We start from the raw sequence: 2,249 nt of genomic DNA, 5'->3' as shown, positions 1-2,249 counted from the left end.
CAATTTCTTCACCGTTTTTCAAACATCACACATCCTCCAAAAAAACCAAAATGGCTTCTTCAAAACTCAGAAAACCATGTTCCTTCACAATCCTCATTCTCTGCTCTCTAAATTTCACACTTTTTCTCCTCTCCGCTGCATCATTTGCACCAACCATTCTCCTCAAAATGCCACCGACTTCATTCGGCTTGGCATTTCTAATGGTTTCCACCATCTCACTCTTCTCATCTTTCGTAGGTTTCTATTCCCACCTCACACACTTATGTTTCCTCACTCACATTTCCCTCACACTAGCCTCATTTGTAGGACAAATCCTCACAATATTCGCCTTGTTCACCAAAGAGAAAGCCAGCCTCAAGATGCTAAACTCGTCAAGGGACCCAAAAGAAGCTAAGCTTTTGGTGAGACTTGAATGCGGGGCATTGATGGCTATGTGTTTGTTGCAGTTTGTTGTGTTGGTGTTGAGTTGTTTAGTGCATAGTTGTGTGGTGAAGAGTTACGAGGAGCTTGAAGCAGAGAAAGAGGCTATTGCGAGGAAGAGAAGTAGAAGGATTGCGAAAGTGCAAGAGGAATCGACTGCGAATGTAGCCAAGATTTGTGAGGTTAAAGAGAAGGAGTTTGATGAGAAAATGAAAAGCAAATATGGACAGTGCCAGTGGGTGAAGACTGATTTTGAACCATGAAACTTATTCTAAACATCTTGCTCTATATATATTTGCATGATTGATTTTGAGTTGTTTTTTGTTTGTTTATTGTTGTTGGTTGGGGTCACTATGGTGTGGCTTTTGAATTTGAATGTGTGACATTTGAGGTAGAATTGTAATATGGGGAATTTCTATTGCCTTGTGATCATCCATCGTGTGATTATTAATTAACAATATGTTTTGTAGTTCTCAATTCTACACTTCTTCGTTGCTCTCCATTTTCATCTACTCATATACTTTCTTAGTAGTTTGAAGCCTCACTTTGATTTCCTTATCAACATGTATATATCTTTCTTTTTTTAATTTATTTTTGCTATCTTGTATTTTGTTTTTGTAGTAAAGATCGTTAAGCTCTCCTTGTGATGTTCTTATCATTTTGTAATCCTTCCCACACATTAGAAAGCAATACCATTTATGGGTTGCTCTTTCCACCTTTAGAGCTTCTCTAATGAGATAATTTATTTTTAATTGTTTGAATTGTTTTGTGTGAGACCAATTGTCACATTGTATTTAAACAACATCTAAATCAATTTTACTTCAATGGTGATTTCAATATGCAATTTATATTTGATCTCACTAATTATCAAAATTAATATTATTTAATGAGCAACACACTTTTCACATTGTTTTGTGAAACAACTTACACAAAAATTTAAGCAACGAGAACACCATGTGTATCTGCTTTATCTAGAGTATGCTTTTTTCAAGAGTCCAAAATCAGTTTTCCTTATCTTTAAGATTATATGCAGATAATGAAACTATTAATGTACATATTTTTTCTTTATACTTTGTTATCATCAAAACTTAAGATTGTAGATGTAGAACGGAATTTGTTTCAATAGAATCTTGCATAAGATTTTACACTGTCTGATTTCGAAACCAAATAGAGCTTTTAGACGAATTGAGCTCAGGAACCTTTATGAAGATTTTTCTAGCCGATCTTCACGAATCAAGCGAGAGCTTTTATAGTAGGTGGAACTCACAAATCAAACAAAGACTTCCTAAGACAATCTCCAAACCAAACAAGAACTTTAAATTGTTTAGCTCGTAATAAACAACTTCTTGCAAAGGATAATTTACTAAAGAGATAATACACTCTTAGGTAAATTACAATTATACATTTCACTCAGAACAAATATCCTCACTAAGTAGAAGAACACTCTCAAATAACTAAGGCAAAATTTAAGTGAGAAAAAGAGAGATTAATGAAAAAAGATGAGAGTGAGAAAGTAAGATCAAAGATCGTTGTCTTTGATTTGAAATGGTAGATGAGATCTCTATTTATATGATAAAATATGGTTTAAATTTGAAAAGAATTCATTGGCCAAATAAGTGTTATAATCAATTAGTTTAGTAGATTATTACACCCTAAAATGGAATGCTTTTGATTTCTAGCCATTGCTAATCATTAATAGACTTCTCCAATCAATTATAAGCGTTACAAATTGAATAATCGATTATAGCACTAAGGTTAATCGGTTATTCTTTGTAATAGTTACCTAATCAGCTAGCTAGGCTTTAAAACATTTTTTTGGTGGTTTTATC

At 33.4% G+C, this 2,249-nt stretch overlaps 1 protein-coding gene across 1 annotated transcript; it reads left to right on the top strand.

Annotated features, from left to right (window-relative positions):
* LOC127138679 (uncharacterized) lies at nt 1-897 on the top strand. Its single transcript, XM_051065177.1, has one exon. The coding sequence runs from the start codon at nt 51-53 to the stop codon at nt 681-683; it is 633 nt and encodes a 210-aa protein (XP_050921134.1). The 5' UTR covers nt 1-50; the 3' UTR covers nt 684-897.
* The last annotated feature ends 1,352 nt before the right edge of the window (nt 898-2,249 follow it).

This window comes from Lathyrus oleraceus, chromosome 4, assembly GCF_024323335.1.
Source record: "Lathyrus oleraceus cultivar Zhongwan6 chromosome 4, CAAS_Psat_ZW6_1.0, whole genome shotgun sequence".
Taxonomy (NCBI): domain Eukaryota; kingdom Viridiplantae; phylum Streptophyta; class Magnoliopsida; order Fabales; family Fabaceae; genus Lathyrus; species Lathyrus oleraceus.
This window is presented reverse-complemented; position numbering and strand designations above follow the sequence as displayed.